This window comes from Lithobates pipiens, unplaced genomic scaffold (assembly GCF_037356315.1).
Source record: "Lithobates pipiens isolate NorthernLeopardFrog02 unplaced genomic scaffold, aLitPip1_a1.2 Scaffold_18, whole genome shotgun sequence".
NCBI lineage: Eukaryota > Metazoa > Chordata > Amphibia > Anura > Ranidae > Lithobates > Lithobates pipiens.
The window spans coordinates 339,296,465-339,316,350 of NW_027507758.1; the positions used below are offsets into that span (position 1 = coordinate 339,296,465).

Consider the following 19,886-nt stretch of genomic DNA (forward strand, 5'->3'; position numbering starts at 1 on the left):
TTTGTGGGGATTTTGTGCCATCTTGGCATTTTATGGCCTTCAAAACTGTAATAGGTAGTGAGAAGTGAAATCAAAAATTTACGCCCTTAGAAAGCCTGAAGGCGGTTCTTGGCTTTCGGGGCCCCGTACGCGGCTAGGCTCCCAAAAAGTCCCACATATGTGGTATCCCCGTACTCAGGAGAAGCAGCAGAATTTATGTTGGGGTGTCATTTCACATATGCCCATAGCATGTGTGAGCAATATATCATTTAGTGACAACTTTGTGTAAAAAAAAAAAAAAAAAAAAATTTTTGTCATTATTCAATCGCTTGAGGCAAAAAAATAAAATATTCAATGGGCTCAACATGCCACTTATCAATTTCCTTAGGGGGTCTACTTTCCAATATGGGGTCATTTGGGGGGGTTTTGTACTGCCCTGCCATTTTAGCACCTCAAGAAATGAGATAGGCAGTCGTAAACTAAAAGCTGCGTAAATTCCAGAAAACATACCTTAGTTTGTAGATGTGACAACTTTTGCGCAAACCAATAAATATACAGTTATTGACTTTTTTTTTACCAAAGACATGTGGCTGAATACATTTTGGCCTAAATGTATGACTAAAATTGAGTTTATTGGATTTTTCTAATAACAAAAACTAGAAAATATCATTTTTTTTCAAAATTTGCGGTCTTTTTACGTTTATATCGCAAAAAATAAAAATCGCAGAGTCAGTCAAATACCTTTAAAAGAAAGCTCTATTTGTGGGAAGAAAAGGACGCAAATTTCGTTTGGGTACAACATTGCATGACCGCGCAATTACCAGTTAAAGCAGCGCAGTGCCAAAGTGTAAAAAGACCTCTGGTCATTTACCAGCAAAATGGTCCGGTCTGAAAGTGGTTAAAAAGCCACAGATGTGGGAAATTAACTTTTAAGTGCTATTTTAACCTGTACTGTATGTGTGTCACCTTTTGTGTCTGTACCAAGGCCAAACATTCTAGGGTATGTGAACTTTTGATCAGGGCCATTTCAGTGATTTCTGTTATAATTATGATTTAAAAGGAGCCAAACAACTTTGTGGTAATAAATGGCTTCATATGATCACCATCCTTATATAAAAGACAGTTTGTTGGCATGATCAGTCATATTTTCAATACCAATGCCAAAATTTCACAATTTCTGTCAGGGTATGCAAACTTTTGAGCACAACAGTATAAGGGCTATAGGACATGAACAAGAAAAACATTCAAAAATACTTCTTGTAATGAAATTACATAACTTAAACTTTTACTGCATTTTTTACAACTGTATTGCAATTCTCTAGAATTAGGGCAATGGTGAGTAATGTTTAAACTGCCACCACCATTTCACCTATTAGGAGATTAGTATAAAGATAACTTTCATATGCTGAGTTACACGCTATATAAGTAGGGTGTAACTGCTTGTAAATAAGTTACAGCTATAATACTACAAAAATGTTGTTTGGTTATGACATGAATCCATCTGCAACCTGGTCATTTTGGTGTTTCTGTCCAGAAGTGATGTACCTAAGTAATCTGTTTATGAGTTCATAAGTATTTAAAATCATAATTTCATACTTACACTGTAATATTCATCTTCTAACAGTGAGGTTAGAATATAAGCAGTGAGGGTGATAGGACCATTCATCCCACCCTGGAGTTCATAATGAATAACACGCCCAGGCTCAGAGAATATACCCGTGTTCATATCCTGGTACTGAATTAGCCAAGCCACTGTTTGATTCAAAACATCAGGATTGACATATATAAATGGCCGAGCCTGAAGGAAACATCTAAATACAAAAGCTGAGAGCCTGCAAAAACAGAAGTGTTATTAAAAGATTTTGAAAAGAAACACCTATATAAAAAAGATTTTTGATCTCACCACTAAAGCCAATCAATTGCATATTATTATGTGCACCTTGAACCTATAAAGTCATACAAATTATAAGAAGTCTAAAAGGGCCTACTGACTATGAAGAAACTGCTGCTCTGGGATTCCAGTCATTTTTCAGCCAACGGTTTGACCATATGTCAAGGCATCTGGTGGTACTACCAGCCATAATGGTTTCTGCACCTTACACAAGTGTTTAGGAGGTTCTGATTACTTATATGACCAGCAGGAGCAGGCAAAGTAGTGGGAGATGATGGGTGCACTTTGGTGCCAATGTATGCACACTCTTTTCATAAGTCAGAGAAAAAAGAAACAGAGCATCTCCAAGTTATCATAGCTATGACAGTACTGGTGTAATATATTTTGACAATCTAGCCAGCATTGAAGGAGGTAGTAGCCTTAACTTTACATTATAAATCATGGGGGGGGGGGTGTCAAAATAGAGAGCCATACTACTGAGTAGTGAATCCTCTTAAATGTTGCACTGAATCAGCTACATTTATTTAACAGACGCAGTAAAATAGCATTGACAGTAAGGGGGCCTGGAACAATTACCATTACCTATCCCTATTTGATGGTACCTGGGGCATAGCACAAAAGCAGCTTTCAGTAACACATTTATTAATCCTTACAATGGTTGTAAAGACTAACTTTTTTTTTACCTTAATGCATTCTCTGCATTAAGGTGAAAGCAGTCTATATTCAGTCATAGGTATGCTCTTAGAGGGGTCAAGAAACGTCCTCATAATTGTACATGAGAAGATTTCTGCTAATTTCAGCAAGCAGGAAAAAGTCACATTCATGTGATTATTTAACAAACAAGTCCTATTAAAAAAAATATAATATATATATATATATATATATATATATATATATATATATATATATATATATATATATAAAATGGTGTAGAATATGCTTACCATGTACTTCCAGAAGAATCAGAGTTTCCAAATGCACTAAATGAACCATCACTTCTCCTATAATTTAATTCATTTTGATAGCCTGGGTATACAAAAACAAACAGACAAAATAAAACTAATGTCATATATTGCTAAAATGCAGAGGACTGTATTTAATTTAAATATCAAAAGTGTTTAATAAAAACAAAAAAAAAAAAAATATGTTTCCCATTCTTTTGTACCAGCTGGTGTGCATGGCCTTTCTGGAATCAGTACACTAAAAGCCCCTTTGGGATGTTAGAAGAGTTATTAATTACTATAAAACAGCTAGTAGTATACCTTGTTGCATATTCTGTATGGTTCTTGCTCTTATGTACTCCGTTGCTTGGTTAGTAGCTTCTAAGTACTGAAGAACATAGATGTCTGGGGCAAGGTAAATCATGTTTTGTTCACCGCAACCACATGGCATTTGTATCAGAGACTCCAGGCCATCAATTGAAGGTATAAGAAGATTTCCTGTTTTAAAAGAGTGTTTTTAAAGCATATATAAACATATTAAAAAATTCTAGTTTGCATAAATCTGAGTTCTCTAATATGCTTAGAGATACTGTTTATCAATCAAAGACACTAACTAATAACAATTAATAAATAAATAAATTAAAATAAACTGCAGCTGCCCCTTTAAGTGTGAAGCACACTTACTCTTTCCCTAAAATCTATATATCTACAATATCAATAGTGTGTAAGTATAGTATTCAAATTATATACTGTATCCACAATATAAATAGTGCTCAAATCATATATTCACAGTCTCACAACTGTAATACTGCATAGTAACAATTCCCAAATCACATATACACATCCTCAAGTCCATAGGAGTATAAGTTTTCAAAGCTTTATTGAAATATTTATTTATGGTACACTTAATCACATAAAAAAATCTAACATCAGGAACTTTCATTTGGCTTCATAAGCAAACACAACAGCTCAATTTAAGCCTATTTGTCATTACATTTTTTATGTGTGCATAGACCCTTGAATCTCCATACCCCCAACCATTAAAATAAATACCAAAAAAAAAAAAATAGAAAGAAGAAAGAAAAAAAAAAACAACAGAAAAAGGAAGGGGGGGGGGGGGGGTGGACCCCTTTCATACAGGCTTCCTTCACTGTTCCTTGTATTAATATGTGGTGAGAAGCTAGATCACAGGTACAGTCTCAAAATATCTGAGGTGCTGCAATCTTTCCAAGCCCCCACTTTATCTATGAATTTGGGGTATTTCTCCTGTAGGATCGCTGTCAATTCCCCACGCATATACTGTACGCATAATACAGTATAATTTAGTTCAGACCCCCATTCTTAATACTGGAAATGACACTAGAATGTCAATGTCTGGGTATAATATCCCTGGCTGCAGCAAAGATAAAGTATATTAGACTCTTATTGGCCATCTGTAGTGATCCTGGAAAGATAGAAAGTAAGGCCAGTTCTGGTAGTCCAGGTGGCCTATTACCTGTAACATGCTGTAAGTTTAAATACAACCTTCCACTATGGTCTCAAGTATGGACACAACCACTACAGATGCAACATTGCACCAAGTTCCTTGCCACAGCACCAGCAACTAGATGAATAGTTAGATAACATCTTTTGTACTTTGCCTGGACATTGATACCACCTAGATAAGATTTTATAACTCCTCTCTTGTATCTGAAATGAGAGGCTTGATTTATATTTAAAAAAAAAAAAGATTTTTCCCAATCCTCTGATGAAAGCGGGTGGCCTAATTCTCACTCCCAGTCCCTGATATACAAGACTGTGGATATTTGATTTCAGCACTATTATTGTTGTGGATATATGATGTGGACACTTAATATTATACACTATTGATATTGTGGATAGATAGATTTTAGATAAGGAGTAGCACTGTGAAGAAGCCTATCTGTACATGGAGGTTAAACCTCTTTCCCTCTAGATGTAATGAGTACCCATTTGTCCTGAAAGTGAATAACTCAACACCAAGTTAATTATATGGACCACTTACTGTATGTATAACATTGTGATCATATCACCTCCATATTCACCTCTTCTCAAAAGGCAATACATTCAGTTCCAGATGAGGTCTTACTAATAATTTGTACAAGGGCAAAATTATGTATTTCTCTCTTGAGTCTATACCTCTTTTAACCTCCCTGGCAGTATGATTATTTCGGATTTTAGGTGCTAAAAGTGGTACAATTATTTTGCATGAAAATTTGGCATTTTATATTGTAGTCCTGTAATTCTTAGGAATAACTCTCTTAAATCTGTTCAAACCAGAGTCTAGCAGACATCCCGGGTATGATAAAGTTTGAAAAATTAAATCATAAATTATAATATAATAAATAACTATAAATAATTATACCAAATAATAATATAACAATAGTAAAAATGATTCAATAATGTAATCAAATCAAAAACACAGAAATTTGCTCAGTTGCAGAATTATCACTGTCATTACTTTTCAGTATTTGATGACAGATCTCCCCACAAATCGCTATCACTCAATTCTGCGAGTGATTCCAATTTATTATCGTTGTTTTCTAGCTGGTCTAAAATAATTTTTGATGTAAAGGGACAGTTTTGGTTGCTATGGACAATCTCCAGTTTCCAGGCATAAAGAACAGTTTTTATAATATAAAACGGCATGCAGGACACTGGGCAGAACACTAGGGACAAAGGGGATGTGAAATAATTACATACAGCAATGTAATCTGTAAGATTACATTATACTGTATGTATACTGTGTGTTTTACTTTTTGAATTTGGCGCCGATCTCCGTCACCGTGCGTCGCAAGGCTCGCAGGGAACGGAGATCGGCTCCGTGATAGATCCGGCAGAGGACGAGCCGCTCCTACAGCGGGGGGACATCGCTGGATCCAGGGGAGAAGGTAATTAATCTCCTCCTGCATACAGCGATGCGGTCCCGAGTCTGGCTCGGGGTTACCGCTTTTGGTACAAAATCTCCACCCCGAGCCAGACTCGCGAATATCGCCAGGGGGGTTAATACAAGAAAACATGTTGCTTGCTTTAGAAACTGCAGCTTGGCATTGTATGTTATTAGTAAGTCTACAATCTACCAGGACACCCAGATCCCTCTCAACCATTGACTCCCCTAGCTGTTCTCCTCCTAAAATGTATGCTGCATGAATGTTTTTTGCCCCCAAGTCCATAACTTTACATTTATCAAAATTAAGGCTTATTTGCCACATAGTTGAACAATTGAATAGTACATTGAGGTTGGCTTGTAAGTCAAGACATCTTGTAAAGATGTTATTCTACTGAATAGCTTGGTGTCCTCTGCAAACATCAAACACCAATTATTACATAGTCTCTAAACATTTGAGACAATGGCTTTTTGAATATAACGGAGCTCAACTCTTTGAGGACATGTGGGTTTAAGCCAATTGGTCCAGGTGCTTTATTCACCTTTATTTTGTCTAAATGCTTCTGAACTACATCAGTTTATACAAAGCTGAAGAAAGTATTTATTTTTTATGTATTTATTTTTGAAGAAGGTATTTAATAAATGTGCCTTCTTTTTAATGATCTTGTAAAGGGCATGAACTTTTTACTATCAAGATATTTGAAGAATCTTTTGGGGTTTGTCCTAGTTTCTTTGGCAACCTGTCATTTGTTTTGAATTATTGCAGCCTTGATTATCTTTTTACATATTCTGTTATATTCTTTCTAACTTTTAAATTATGATTTCTTTCATTTGTTTTCATTATTATTTTTTCTTATTATTTATAAAGTACCTATCCTTGAACATTTCAATATTTGCCCAGGAAATTAAAACATTTGTAAATTCTCCTTCCTATGTGTGTGCTTTTTTGTCTTTTGGTCTGTTATAGTCCTGATCTTCAGTTGCTGAATTTGATGTATGCAAGCTGTGTTGGATATTTCCAGAGAAGAATAAAATGTGCTAGGCTTAGATCCAGCGAGAGGATGGATTAGGGGGCAAGGGGAGGGCATTGTATGTGTGCCAATAACAGCAAGGGTAGGACGGATACTCCCTATAAAGACTAAGACAGACAAAAAAATGTTCCTTACTTTGTACAGATTTTCACTTTATGTACTAGTCTGTTTAACAAAATGGGGAAAATATTAAAATACAGAAACCTGTAGCAACCAGATTTAATTTTTCTTCTTCTGAAGCTAATTTTTCAAGCTCATTTTTGATATGTCGCTACTGGTTACTTAACACTAAACTCCCTCCAAAAACAATGTTTGAACAATTGCACTGTAAAAATGTATTACCACTAATGAAATGGATGACGTGTGTAGCTGCTGCTGCATTTGGGAAAACCTTTACTTTCATGCAGCTCATACAGTGCAATAAGTGCCAAGCTTCCACAGATCATAGGGGGGTTCACCTTTTCCAATCAGAAAAGGTAATAGACATGTGCAGTTCATTTTGTTCTGAATTAAAATTTGAACAAATCTTTTTTTTGTATCAGAACTTCCGAATGACAATAGAATCCAAAATAACAAAAACTCATTTTGGACACAATTCGAATTTTGAATAGTTTTCAAATTCTAATTCAAAAAGTTGTTGGAATAGTTTTCCAATTTCCTAACATAACAAAATAGAATAGAAAATAAAAGAATGGAACAGACTAGAATATAGACTAGAATATATTAGAAACAGAATACCAGATAGAAACCATCTTCTGAAATTTTAATTTCAAATAGAATTAATTTGAATTTGTATACATAAGAAAAGAATAAAATAGAAAAAAAGAATAGAATAGAATTGACTATAATAGAATAGAAAAGAATATAATAAAAAAATAGAATAGAAAGAATATAACCATTTCTCAAAATTCAAATAGAATCAATTTTTAATTTGAATAGAATAGAAAAGAATAGATTAGAATAGGAAGATGGTTATATTCATTCTATTCTGTTCTGTTGTTTTTTTCATATATATACTATTGTGTTATTTTCTATTATAGTCTACTTGTTTCTGTTCTATTCATATTTGGATTGATTCTATTTGCATATTGGAAAATGGTTATATTATTATTATTTTTATTCTATTATTTTCTATTCTATTCGAATTTCAGAAGATGGTTAGAATCTTTCTATTTTAATACTTTTTTTATTATATTCTATTCTTTTCTATTCTATTTTATTCCATTCTATTCTGCTCTTTTATTTTCTATCCTATTTTGTTCTGTTTTACTCTATATTTCTTTATATTATAGTCTTTTATTTCCTGTTGTATTCTTTTCTATTCTATTCAATTTTATTCATTCTATTCCTTTATTTTCTATTATATTTTATTCTCTTTGGAAATTGGAGAACTATTTGAATTCATAAACTTTTCGAATTCGAAAGCCTTTCGAATTTGAAAACGATTTGAAAGCTATTCAACTTTTGAATTCGAATTTAAAAAAATTTGAATAGATTTGAAAACGAATAAATGAAACAAATTCCAAAAACAAATTAAACAAATGAAACAAAGTTAACTAAACAAATGTATGTAAAAACTAAACAAATGTTTTCGTTTTGTACATGTCTAAAATGTAATGCACTCTGTTCACAGAATGTAGGGCGTTCTGTAATTGGAGGACGGGAGACTGTCCATCCACATCCTCTCCATTCAGAGAATGTTTTGCATTCTGTAAAAGAATGCAGGATGTTTTCTGAATAGAAAAGTTACACACGAGTGACCCGCTAATATCTGTGTACTTCAGCCAGATGTGTAAGTTTCAGCACTTACGGTACTGTATGAATTAAATGTATGTACTAAATTAACTAAATGAAAGTGACATTTCTTTCCCTAACACAGAAGCAGCTGCATATGTTCCATATATCATTAGTGGTAATTTAATTGTACAGTGCACATGTTCAAAAATTGTTTTTGGAGGGAGTTTAGCTTTAAGTAACCAGTAGCAACAAATTAAAAATGAGTGTGTACTTTCCTAGTAATGGTAACATAAAGAAGGATGAAATATGATGACAAAGATGAAAATCTTGGATGGTGCTAAGTCCTTATTTAGGTCTCTAATACTTGAGATATTCTGAATACAATAACTTCAATTTTCAAAAAAAGGGTGTCTTACCAATGACATTTATATATGCCTCCTCACTTCCTTCCACCACATCAGGGGGGAAAGTAAATGATAATATTTTTGTAAGGGGGAAATTGGGACCAGTAGTGGTTTTTAAGTCCAAAATGGCCGACTGTGAATGATACATCTTCACTCCTTCAGCCTAAAGACAGATAGACAAAAAACGGTAAAGGATTTTGCATTGTTAGTATCTGTCTTATATCTTTAAAGGGAAAGATAAAACCAGTGAGCATGCTAGTATCTTACTATACTAAAGCTTATATTAGGGCCAGTTCACACCAGATGCAGTTCTGTGCACTTTTTTTCCTGCATAATGAATGCACAGTGTTTTCAGTGTATTCCAATGTCTCTAGTTCACACCGTGCAGTCAGTTTCCAGTGCAGAAACTGAACGGAAACTGATTGCATGGTGTGAACTAGAGGCATTGAAATACATGGAAAGCACTGTGCATGCATTTTGTGCAGAAAAAAAGTGCACAGAACTGCATCTGGTGTGAACGGGCCCTTAATGATAGACAATGACAACACAGCTTTTAACAATGAATACAAATTTCAATACAGACTTTTTTTTATAAATTAGTTATTAAAATCTCAGATATTTTACAGCATCTGAAAAAATAATAATGTCACCGAAGTAGGAAGGAACAAATTGCACAAGAGATAATACAAGTAATTTAACCATTTCAATACCCGCATATTGTCATATGACCTCCGCAGGTGGGATCTCCCATCCTGGGCGGGCATCATATGACGTCCTCGCCTTCTCAGCGGGTTGGGGGAGCCAATGCGTGTGCCCGGCAGCCGCAATGTCCACCAGGCACCCGCGATTGCTGATGAAAGGAATGTGGATCTGTGTGTGTAAACACACAGATTCACGTCCTGTCAGGGGAGAGGAGACAGATCGTGTGTCCCTAGTATATAGGAATACTGATCGGTCTCCTCCCCTAGTTAGTCCCATCTCAACACTGTTAGAATCACTCCCTAGGTAACACATTTAACCCCTTGATCGCCCCCTAGTCTTAACTCCTTCCCTGCCAGTGACAGTTTCAGTGATCAGTGCATATTTAGTACTATAGTACTAGTATAGTACTATATACATAGTACTGATCACTGTATAAATGTCAATGGTCCCAAAATAGTGTCAAAAATGTCCGATCTGTTCTCCGCAGATAACCGGCATTAGTAGTAAAAAAATAAATAATAATCAAAATGCCATGAATCTATCCCCTATTTTGTAAGTGCTATAAATTTTGCGCAAATCAATCAATATACATGTATTGCAATTTTTTTTAACAAAAATATGTAGAAGAATACATATCAACCTAAACTGAGGATTTTTTTTTTTAATTGGGATATTTATTATAGCAAAAAGTAAAAAATATTGTGTTTTTTTTTTCAAAATTGTCGCTCATTTTTTGTTTATAGTGCAAAAAAAAAAAAAGGAGGTGATCACATACCTTCAAAAGAAAGTTCTATTTGTGGGGGGAAAAATTATAAAAATGTCTTTTCGGTACAGTGTTGCATGACCACGCAATTGCCATTCAAAATGTTACAGCGCTAAAAGCTGAAAATTGGCCTGGGCAGGAAGAGGGTGAAAATGCCCTGTATTGAAGTGGTTAATGACTTTTTTATGATTTTTGACAGAAGACTAAAAATGTCTTCTCATAGGAAACCTGAACAGAGCGAAATATGGAGGCTGCCATTGCTGACCTCCTTCTGACTCTGGTGTTAATGTTTTTATTGACCTAGAAGAAGCATGCCTGGTCGAAATCAAAGTAAAGTAAGCACTCCTGATCAGCATATCAGCTCCAGGTCAATGAATTAGAAACCACTTAAGCCATTGAATCGGCATGATAGCCAAGCAATTAGGATTTTCACAAAGAAAAGATAATCAGTGGTAGTCTACGCATTTTCTCCAATACTGGTTTCTTTTAAAGTGACTGTGGTGCTAAACTGAAAGTCTAAATAAAAGCTTTCCCTATAAAGAAGATAGTTATCCCAATGACCCAAGTCATGAAACACCGCTCTTATGAAAAGTCTTTTCAGAAACGGCCATTTTTGTGAGTGTTGATGTCTTGGTCCCTTGCTGTGCATAATGAGTTCTCCCACCCACTAACCCCTACATCACTACAGGGCCCATCGGTGATCTTGAGGTAGGCAAGAGGAACCAGTGAGTGCGAAAGGTGACCAAGAGATCATTACTCCCAGTAGCGTCAGTTTTTGAAGAGCCTTCAAGGTGCAATCCCTCTTTCATAGAGCAACATTAACATTGTGAGAGAATGCAAATCTTTATTATAGAGAACTTTAGAAAGCCTTACAATTCCCCTGGTCTTGATGAGTGAGAGGCCAATTACCAGTCCTGAGTGTTGTCACATGGAGGCCACCTAGCAGTGTTTTGAAAAGCTAGTATTTTTCAAAGGCCCTTTCAGGGGTTTCAGTGTGAAACAGGGAGGCCACGTGCTATTATCAGATTTTCTAACTACCTCCCTGATATGCACTGCAGCAATATTTAAAAGAGAAGGACATCTGGGTATGAGTCATAAATGTTTGCTCCCCCTGGCCTCCTCAAATGTGGTGCTAGGTCAATATTTGCATAGGATTTGCATAAGCAGTTTATTAACCACTTTCAGACCGGACCATTTTGCTGGTAAATGACCAGAGGTCTTTTTACACTTTGGCACTGCGCTGCTTTAACTGGTAATTGCGCGGTCATGCAATGTTGTACCCAAACAAAATTTGCGTCCTTTTCTTCCCACAAATAGAGCTTTCTTTTGATGGTATTTGATTGCCTCTGCGATTTTTATTTTTTGCGATATAAACGTAAAAAGACCGCAAATTTTGAAAAAAAATGATATTTTCTACTTTTTGTTATTAGAAAAATCCAATAAACTCAATTTTAGTCATACATTTAGGACAAAATGTATTCAGCCACATGTCTTTGGTAAAAAAAAAGTCAATAATTGTATATTTATTGGTTTGCGCAAAAGTTGTCACATCTACAAACTAAGGTACGTTTTCTGGAATTTACGCAGCTTTTAGTTTACGACTGCCTATCTCATTTCTTGAGGTGCTAAAATGACAGGGCAGTACAAAACCCCCCCAAATGACCCCATTTTGGAAAGTAGACCCCCTAAGGAAATTGATAAGAGGCATGTTGAGCCCATTGAATATTTTATTTTTTTGCCTCAAGCGATTGAATAATGACAAAAAAAAATTTTTTTTTTTTTTTTTACACAAAGTTGTCACTAAATGATATATTGCTCACACATGCTATGGGCGTATGTGAAATGACACCCCAAAATAAATTCTGCTGCTTCTCCTGAGTACGGGGATACCACATATGTGGGACTTTTTGGGAGCCTAGCCGCGTACAGGGCCCCGAAAACCAAGCACCGCCTTCAGGCTTTCTAAGGGCGTAAATTTTTGATTTCACGCCTCACTACCTATTACAGTTTTGAAGGCCATAAAAGGCCAAGATGGCACAAAACCCCCACAAATGACCCCATTTTAGAAAGTAGACACCCCAAGCTATTTGCTGAGAGGCATGTTGAGTCCATGGAATATTTTATATTTTGCCACAAGTTGCGGGAAAATTACAAACTTTTTTTTTTTTTTTTTTTTTTTCACAAAGTTGTCACTAAATGATATATTGCTCATGCATGCCATGGGCATATGTGAAATGACACCCCAAAATAAATTCTGCTGCTTCTCCTGAGTACGGGGATACCACATATGTGGGACTTTTTGGGAGCCTAGCCGCGTACGGGGCCCCGAAAACCAAGCACCGCCTTCAGGCTTTCTAAGGGCGTAATTTTTTGAGTTCACTTCTCACTACCTATTACAGTTTTGAAGGCCATAAAATGCCAAGATGGCACAAAACCCCCACAAATGACCCCATTTTAGAAAGTAGACACCCCAAGCTATTTGCTGAGAGGCATGTTGAGTCCATGGAATATTTTATATTTTGCCACAAGTTGCGGGAAAATTACAAACTTTTTTTTTTTTTCACAAAGTTGTCACTAAATGATATATTGCTCACGCATGCCATGGGCATATGTGAAATGACACCCCAAAATAAATTCTGCTGCTTCTCCTGAGTACGGGGATACCACATATGTGGGACTTTTTGGGAGCCTAGCCGCGTACGGGGCCCCAAAAACCAAGCACCGCCTTCAGGCTTTCTAAGGGCGTTACAGTTTTGAAGGCCATAAAATGCCAAGATGGCACAAACCCCCCCCCCCAAATGACCCCATTTTAGAAAGTAGACACCCCTAAATTTAGGGGTACACTAGTGAGACTAGGTAATAAATGGCGGGTGCCCTGAAACTATAAAAAAATAACTAACCAACCAGCGTCACCTGTAACAGTTATATGGTGATCACTGGTGAAAGGGTTAACTAGGGGGCAATCAGGGGGCTTTATGCGGTAGTATATGGGGGTCCCTGGCGCTATAAAAAGCTGCGGCGAACCTAAATACCTACCTGCCTAACTAGCGTCACCTGTGACACTAATACAGCGATCAGAAAAACGATCGCTTATTAGGCTGGGTTCACACTGGAGCGATGCGGGAACGCCACGAATGCGCGGCGGGTTCCCGCATCGCATGCCTCCCGGCGGCAGTTCACACTGCCCTATGCGAACTGCTGGGAGTGTCAGTGAAATGTTAATGACACCCCCAGATCAGTTCGCATATCGCAGTGCGATCTGCAAACTTGGATCGCATGGTGTGAACACCCATGCGATCCGATTCTGCTGCGGACCAAAAAAAGGGTCCCGTGCGAGTTTGCGGCGGGTGCGGCGGGTGCGACACGAATTCAGCCATACTATCTGTATAGCTGAACTCGAATCGCACAGAGATCGGATGTGATTTGCACTGCAGTGCGGTGCGAATCACATCCGTTCTCATAAACCGCTGCAATGTGAACCCAGCCTTAGTGACACTGGCGACGGGGGGTGATCACGGGGTTAAACCTTTATTGGGGGGGTTAGGGGGGTACCTTAGAACTAAAGGGGGCTAACCCTAACTGCCCTAACAGTTATTAGTCACAAATGACACCTGCCGGGTGATCAGGGGGTTAAACCTTTATTAGGTAATAAATGGCGGGTGCCCTGAAACTATAAAAAAATAACTAACCAACCAGCGTCACCTGTAACAGTTATATGGTGATCACTGGTGAAAGGGTTAACTAGGGGGCAATCAGGGGGCTTTATGCGGTAGTATATGGGGGTCCCTAGCGCTATAAAAAGCTGCGGCGAACCTAAATACCTACCTGCCTAACTAGCGTCACCTGTGACACTAATACGGCGATCAGAAAAATGATCGCTTATTAGGCTGGGTTCACACTGGAGCGATGCGGAAACGCCGCGAATCCGCGGCGGGTTCCCGCATCGCATGCCTCCCGGCGGCAGTTCACACTGCCCTATGCGAACTGCTGGGAGTGTCAGTGAAATGTTACTGACACCCCCAGATCAGTTCGCATATCGCAGTGCGATCTGCAAACTCGGATCGCATGGTGTGAACACCCATGCGATCCGATTCTGCTGCGGGCCAAAAAAAGGGTCCCGTGCGAATTTGCGGCGGGTGCGGCGGGTGTGGCGGGTGCGGCGGGTGCGGCGAATGGCTGAACTCGAATCGCACAGAGTTCGGATGTGATTTGCACTGCAGTGCGGTGCGAATCACATTCGTTCTCATAAACCGCTGCAATGTGAACCCAGCCTTAGTGACACTGGCGACGGGGGGTGATCACGGGGTTAAACCTTTATTGGGGGGGTTAGGGGGGTACATTAGAACTAAAGGGGGCTAACCCTAACTGCCCTAACAGTTATTACAGTCACAAATGACACCAATGCAAAAAAAAAAAAAAAAAAAAAAAAAATGACATTGGTGTCACTGTGACTGGGGGGCAGGGGTAATTGGGGGGGTGATCGGGGGGTAAAGGGGGGGTGTGAGTGTGCCTGGCATGTTCTACTGTGTGTGGGATGTGTTGGTGCAACTCACTGATCCGCTCTCCTCCGTGTCGGAACGAAAAATACCGACACGGAGGAGAGAATACATCACTTCCTCTCCTGTGTTTACATTACAGGAGAGGAAGTGATGTCACCGGGGATTTCCATTCGTCGGGAGCGATCGCGAGGGGGTGGCCATGAATGAATGGCCGTCCCCTCGTCCGGGATCGCTCCCGAACGAAAACCGACCGCCGCAGGCACCGGGCGGGGGCCCGATCGGGCCCCCGACCCGCGGGAGGCAAATCACGTACATGTACGTGCTTATGCCTGCCCGTGCCATTCTGCCGACGTACATCGGCGTGCGGCGGTCGGCAAGTGGTTAATAGCTTAGATTTCTGCTTACATTCAGTACACATGTCCACAAGTACTGTGTCTATTAGCGTATAACATACGTTGATGTAACGCGAACCCCAAGTTTAGGAGGGAATTTTAAGGAAAAGTTTTTTTAGGAGGGAAAATTAAGGAAAAAAACTCACATTTAAATGCCCATCAATGCAGCCTTGTCAGTGTCCATCTGCAGTCTTGTCAGTGTCATTTTCAGCCTTGTCAGTGTCATTTGCAGCCTTGTCAGTGTCATTTGCAGCCTTGTCATTGCAGCCTTGTTAGTGTCATTTGCAGACTTGTCAGTGTAGCCTTGCCGTTTAAAAATGGCGCTGCCAAGATACAGAGCCGGATGTCCTGTGTATCTCGGCTGCACTCGGTAGCTCTCGGCCGGTCTCGGCGACTTTCGGCCGCACTCGGCCGCTCTCGGCAGCTTTCGAGAATGGCCGAAAGGGGCCGAAAGCCCCCAAGAATGGCCGAGAGGCTCACAATCGGCAGGGGATCGGCGTATAACCTGCACCCACAATTTTAACCTGATTTTAGGGGGAAAAAAGTGTGTGCTATACGCCGATAAATACAGTAATTCATTTTATGTTATGCATTAACAGACATTAACCTTGATTCACTAAAGGAGTACGGAGTTTTCACTTTTAAAGTGAAATTTAACTGTGCAAAGTGATTTTTTTCTAACCTTAGTGAATGAGGTAAAACAAAGTGCAAACTTTCTTTGCAAGAAATACTCCACGTTCAAAGAAAATGTAAAAAAAAATTCTTGCATGATTGATGGTTGAAGTCAGCACATCAGAAACAAAATGAAAATTCACGTTGCAAAGAGAAAATTAATTTAGCTTGATGAATGGGGTAAAGTAATTTTTTTTTTTTGCACACAATTAGGTATTCTTTTCTAAGTGAATTTTTACTTTTTTCACCTCATTCACTAGGATAAATGAAAAATTAGTAAATCAACCCCATAAATGATATTCTAGCAATTTATGTATTTACCTTTACTATTACTTTCCCAGTAACAATGTCAGAAGCTGCTCCTTTGGAAATTGTTTTAACTGTTACTAGGATCTCTCCCAGTATTTTTGGTCTGATTGGAAACAGGCAAGTTTTTCCTTCCATATTGGGAATATCCAGAGTCTGATGGCTTACTGTACTTGCATTATTGGACACTACAACTTCAAATGTGTCACTTGGCTGCACAGAAACAAGAACCTGCAAATGTAGATACATTTTTTATTAAATGTGTTTTCTATTTTAACAAATTATGTCTGCAATACCTATTTTTACATATGCTAAAAATATATTTTTGATACATCTCTTCTGAACCTGCCAGAAACCTTGATATTACTAATGCTACTTTAACACTGGGGGGGGCGTTAGTGGTAAAGTGCTGCTAATTTTAGTGGCGCTTTACTGCTGTTTTAACCCACACTAGCGGCCGAATAAAGGGTTAAAAGTGCCCGCAAAACACTGCTGCTGAAGCGCTTTGCAGGTGCTTTGGCAGCAGTGCCCATTGATTTCAATGGCAGGGGGGTTGTATACACTGCTCCCGCACTACCCAAAAGATGCTGTTTACAGGACTTTTTCTAACGTCCTGCAAGTGCACCGCTCCAGTGTGAAAGCATTCGGACTCTCACACTGGGGCTGCAGGGAAGGTGTTTTTCAGGCGCTTTAGAGGTTACGCTATTTTTAGCCTAAAAGCGTCTGAAAAACGCCTCAGTGTGAAAGGGGTCTACCATGGTGAAAACTGCGTAAATACTACATTAAATTCATTGTTTTACAGAAAAGGAATAGAATTTCTTTGACAACTAAGAGAGGATTTTCTTCACTTTGGCAGGATTTCTTCTCACTTCCTGTTGTATCAGCAGAATAAGAACTGAAAGGAACTGCAGGGAAATCTCTCAAATGGGACATAGATGGCAAATAAACTTAACAGGGATTTTAATAAATACTTACTATATCCAAAACGGGTGAAACGATATCTGGTTTTAAATATGTTTTAATGAATACTTTCTAAAGATAACCCATAGTGGTGGGCATCTTTCCATTTCAATTCCTGTTCTAAAATACCTGCAGCCTATTTATTTTAACGAGATTCCAAAAGCAGCACAACAGACTAAAGATCTAATGCAGTACACTACACTGTAGTGTGTTGCCATACATTGCAGTGCATTGCAATAACCATTTAATGTGAATTAAATGAAATGTGAAAGTTTCAATAAAAAGTGACCAAGGAAGACTAAAATTACTAAAGTAAAATTATCTTGCATTATTATAACATACACAGACCAAATTCATTATTTACAATACCTCTATTGTTTTGTTCAAATGGTTGAATAAAATAACTTCCAGAATGAATATTTCACCTCTAATTACTGAATAAGGGAGATTCAGAGTGAGAGACATATTCTGATATACTTGGAGCTGTGTGAAAAAATAAAACAATAAAGTTGTAATAAACCAGACAATATTAATCTATAATTTTTTCAAATATTATGAACAAACAATAAGTAGTCCTGTTTGTTCAGGAACATCAGATCCAGAGTGTGTTGTTAAAACTTTGTATATGCTTATAAGCAAAGCAATATCTTCCCATTAACTGTTTTCATATCGTTTTCAGAACTGTTCGCTGAAACCTTAAAATTATACAAAAAAACAATTGTTGGATAGGACAACTCCAACTGTTTCAAGTAGCTAGCTGATCAGAAGAAATTGTATGCCAACATGTTGTTTATATGTGCGACTGACTGTAAAGAAATCTGTAGATTTTCAGTATATAGTATGATAGGAGTACAGTCTGCTTTAGCAAACATAGGGTGCCTGAAAGCTCAGGACACATGAGATCTGAGAAAGCTCAGGACACAAATGAGCTATCCAAGTACAGGTGGATTCTGCCCACACTTAGGACCCATTCATAACTTTGTGTTTTGCTAATGCATGTTACTAAAATGCATAGTAATGCATGTTACATGTGTTGGTTTGCTGTGGTGCCATTCATTCACCTTCACAATTGATGTGCATTGCACAATGGGGGTTATTTACGAAACGCAAATCCACTTTGCACTACAAGTGCACTTGGAAGTGCAGTCGCTCTGAATCTAAGGGGTAGATCTGAAATGAGGGGAAGCTCTGCTGATTTTATCATCCAATCATGTGCAAGCTAAAATGCTGTTTTTTATTTTCCTTGCATGTCCCCCTCGGATCTACAGCAACTTTACTTCCAAATGCCTTTTCAGTGCACGTTCAAGTGCACTTGTAGTGCAAAGAGGATTTTCCTTTAGTAAATAACCCCCAATGTGTGCAGTGCAGTGCTCTGAAAAAAAATTGCAGCCTGTGCAATTTCTTCACGCATTAAGGTGCATCAAACCCCTTCATTTTAAAAGAGTCTGCCTAATGCAGTGTGCCACAACCCACCATAATGAATAAAAATATGTGCATTACAGCACACGCATTGTAAAGTGAATGAGCCCTTAGGCAGGATTCACACCTATGCATTTTTAGTGCTTTTTGCATTTTGCAGATTTGCACTGCAGTCCATTTAACATGGTTTCCTATGGAACACGTTCTGTAGTGCAAATCTGCAAAATGTAAAAAGCACTAAAAATGCATAGGTGTGAATCCAGCCTCAAGGAGGACACCTTATGAGTGAGTATTCAGGCTAGTTTCCCTATTTAAACAATTGTGTAGAAAAACAACCAAAAACCGAAGTCACTTATGCAGTAGTACCTCATAAAGACAGTGGTAAAAAGGATGGGCAAAAAAGTGGTGCTTGAACTATTATTCAGCAAAGTTGCTCTTTGAAATTTATGCCTGACACTGCTTAGCAGTAAGTATAGCTAAGTCAGGGCCTTGAGGATTGTGCATTTTAGGGTTCATCATTTCAAAGTTACTCGTGGTCTACCATTTTTTCTTTCACCCACATTCTTTTTGTTTCAGTGAAATCAGGATTAGAGTGTGAAATAGTAGCCCTAAATACAATAGTTTCAAATTAAAGTGGAACTAAACCTGACAAAATAGATTCTATTGGTATTTTCTATCATAAGTACTAATGTTCCCTGAGCCGTGTTTACATTTATAGCAGAGCTCTGTGCCATGATGATGGATCTCCTGTGCTCATGTGTGGGAGTGACGTCAGCATGGCTCAGTCAAGCCAACCATCCCAGCCCAGAAGCAAGACCAGCAGAAGATGGAAGCAACCTTGACCAGTGGGAACACTGACAGCACAGCGCTAGAGGAGATCGTTTGTCATTCTGTCATAATGTGGTAATATGTGGGGTATACTAGCACATTATGGCTAGGGCCCATAAAAGAAAATAAAAAAATTGCAGAATTTGATTTTGCACACAAGAAGACAAAATTTGTCCTTTTATAAATGCTTTCACACAGCTTTCACTCAAAATTCACACATTTTTCTAAATTAATTGATCTAGAAGATTAAATTGTGTGAAATCTGTGTAAAATATTTATAAATAGATCCTAGAGTATTCATTTTAACCTGTTAAAAAAACATATTCAGTCTTATAAAGTAAGTTTGTCAGGTTCCACATATAACCTTAGGCCGCGTACACACGGGCGGATTGTCTGCCCAACTTAGTCCGCTGAAACGCTCGTGTGTGGGCTTCAGCGGACTTTTTCAGCGGACAGT

The 19,886-nt window shown here is 38.1% G+C and overlaps 1 protein-coding gene across 1 annotated transcript in view; it reads right to left on the reverse strand.

The window, feature by feature from the left end:
- Positions 1-19,886, reverse strand: part of LOC143988097 (CD109 antigen-like) — a 169,851-nt gene that overhangs the window by 40,629 nt on the left and 109,336 nt on the right. Inside the window, exons 20-25 of the mRNA XM_077487380.1 lie at positions 17,552-17,665; positions 16,238-16,453; positions 8,901-9,051; positions 3,133-3,309; positions 2,815-2,896; positions 1,580-1,811 (exon numbers count right to left, since the gene is read on the reverse strand). Coding sequence (XP_077343506.1) covers positions 1,580-1,811; positions 2,815-2,896; positions 3,133-3,309; positions 8,901-9,051; positions 16,238-16,453; positions 17,552-17,665 — 972 coding nt within the window. The remainder of the gene's footprint in view (positions 1-1,579; positions 1,812-2,814; positions 2,897-3,132; positions 3,310-8,900; positions 9,052-16,237; positions 16,454-17,551; positions 17,666-19,886) is intronic.